Source organism: Sinocyclocheilus grahami, unplaced genomic scaffold (assembly GCF_001515645.1).
Source record: "Sinocyclocheilus grahami isolate Dianchi unplaced genomic scaffold, SAMN03320097.WGS_v1.1 scaffold825.1, whole genome shotgun sequence".
NCBI classification, from domain to species: Eukaryota; Metazoa; Chordata; class Actinopteri; order Cypriniformes; family Cyprinidae; genus Sinocyclocheilus; species Sinocyclocheilus grahami.
In genome coordinates, this window is record NW_015506004.1 from 107,127 (window position 1) to 108,659 (window position 1,533).

Genomic DNA, 1,533 nt, shown 5'->3' on the forward strand with positions numbered 1-1,533 from the left:
CACACACACACACACACACACACACACACACACACACACACACAGAGACACACACACAAACACACACACACAGAGTCGATTATAAACTGGTAATAAGAGCATTATTCAGAACTCTGTGATGGACTCGTGAACGCGCCCCTGCGCGCGCCGCGGCTGTGATAAACGAACGCGCAGCGGCGCTCGTGACGTCAGGCGCGTGCGATTATTTTGAACGGGGCTCAAGATGGCGGAGGAGAGCGGCGCGAAGCAGCGGAACACCGGACCGAGCTGCACAGCGAGCCGACACAACGCAGGTGAGCGCGGCGGGACACGACGCGAGCGTGTGCGCGGTTACACCGGCGCGGGGCGTTTAACGCAGCGGCGCGTTCTGACCGTTTGGCGGGAGGCGCGAGCAGGCCAGCGATGGCGCTGCGGTAAAATCAATAATAATAGAATTAATTCACCGAATCAAAGGCGCCAGTCAGCTTGATCAGCGCGCCGAATGAAATCTGAGCGTAAATGTGGGGATTCAGTGAATGAAATCAGGCGGAAAAATCACCTGAGGAGACAATTCCATTCATTACAGCCGTGTGTGTGTGTGTGTGTGTGTGTGTGTGTTACAGTGTGAGTGTGTGTGTTACAGTGTGAGTGTGTGTGTTACAGTGTGAGTGTGTGTGTTACAGTGTGAGTGTGTGTGTTACAGTGTGAGTGTGTGTGTTACAGTGTGAGTGTGTGTGTTACAGTGTGAGTGTGTGTGTTACAGTGTGAGTGTGTGTGTTACAGTGTGAGTGTGTGTGTTACAGTGTGAGTGTGTGTGTTACAGTGTGAGTGTGTGTGTTACAGTGTGAGTGTGTGTGTTACAGTGTGAGTGTGTGTGTTACAGTGTGAGTGTGTGTGTTACAGTGTGAGTGTGTGTGTTACAGTGTGAGTGTGTGTGTTACAGTGTGAGTGTGTGTGTTACAGTGTGAGTGTGTGTGTTACAGTGTGAGTGTGTGTGTTACAGTGTGAGTGTGTGTGTTACAGTGTGAGTGTGTGTGTTACAGTGTGAGTGTGTGTGTTACAGTGTGAGTGTGTGTGTTAGAGTGTGAGTGTGTGTGTGTTACAGTGTGAGTGTGTGTGTGTTACAGTGTGTGTGTGTTACTGTGTGTGTGTGTTACTGTGTGTGTGTGTTACTGTGTGTGTTACTGTGTGTGTTACTGTGTGTGTTACAGTGTGTGTGTGTTAGTGTGTGTGTGTTACAGTGTGTGTGCGTGTGTGTGTGTGTTACAGTGTGTGTGTGTGTGTGTCAGCGTGTGCAGCACCTGCTGATGTGAATGAGTGAAGACGAGTTGCTCTTCCTCAGATGCTCCCAGCTGGGCTCCTTCAGTCGCACTCGAGACGCCACCATCTGACCCGTCGCTCTACTGTAGATGTGAGAGAGAGAGACGGCCTCCACCGTACCTGAACACACACACACAAAGATATAAATACACACAGTGACACACACACACACACACACACACACACACTGTCACACACACTCACCCACTCCGAACAGCACGCAATAGGCTCCCG

General features: G+C 50.8%; 1 protein-coding gene across 4 annotated transcripts in view; it reads left to right on the forward strand.

Moving 5' to 3' along the window:
* The first annotated feature begins 169 nt into the window (after positions 1–169).
* The window catches only part of LOC107562495 (atlastin-2-like), a 22,254-nt gene continuing 20,890 nt past the window's right edge, over positions 170–1,533 (forward strand). For all 4 annotated transcript variants that reach the window (XR_001605990.1, XR_001605991.1, XM_016247126.1 and 1 more), the window contains exon 1: positions 170–293. Coding sequence is in view for 2 of the 4 variants with exons in the window: in XM_016247126.1 (XP_016102612.1) it covers positions 224–293 (70 nt within the window). In the remaining 2 variants the exon portion in view is untranslated. The remainder of the gene's footprint in view (positions 294–1,533) is intronic.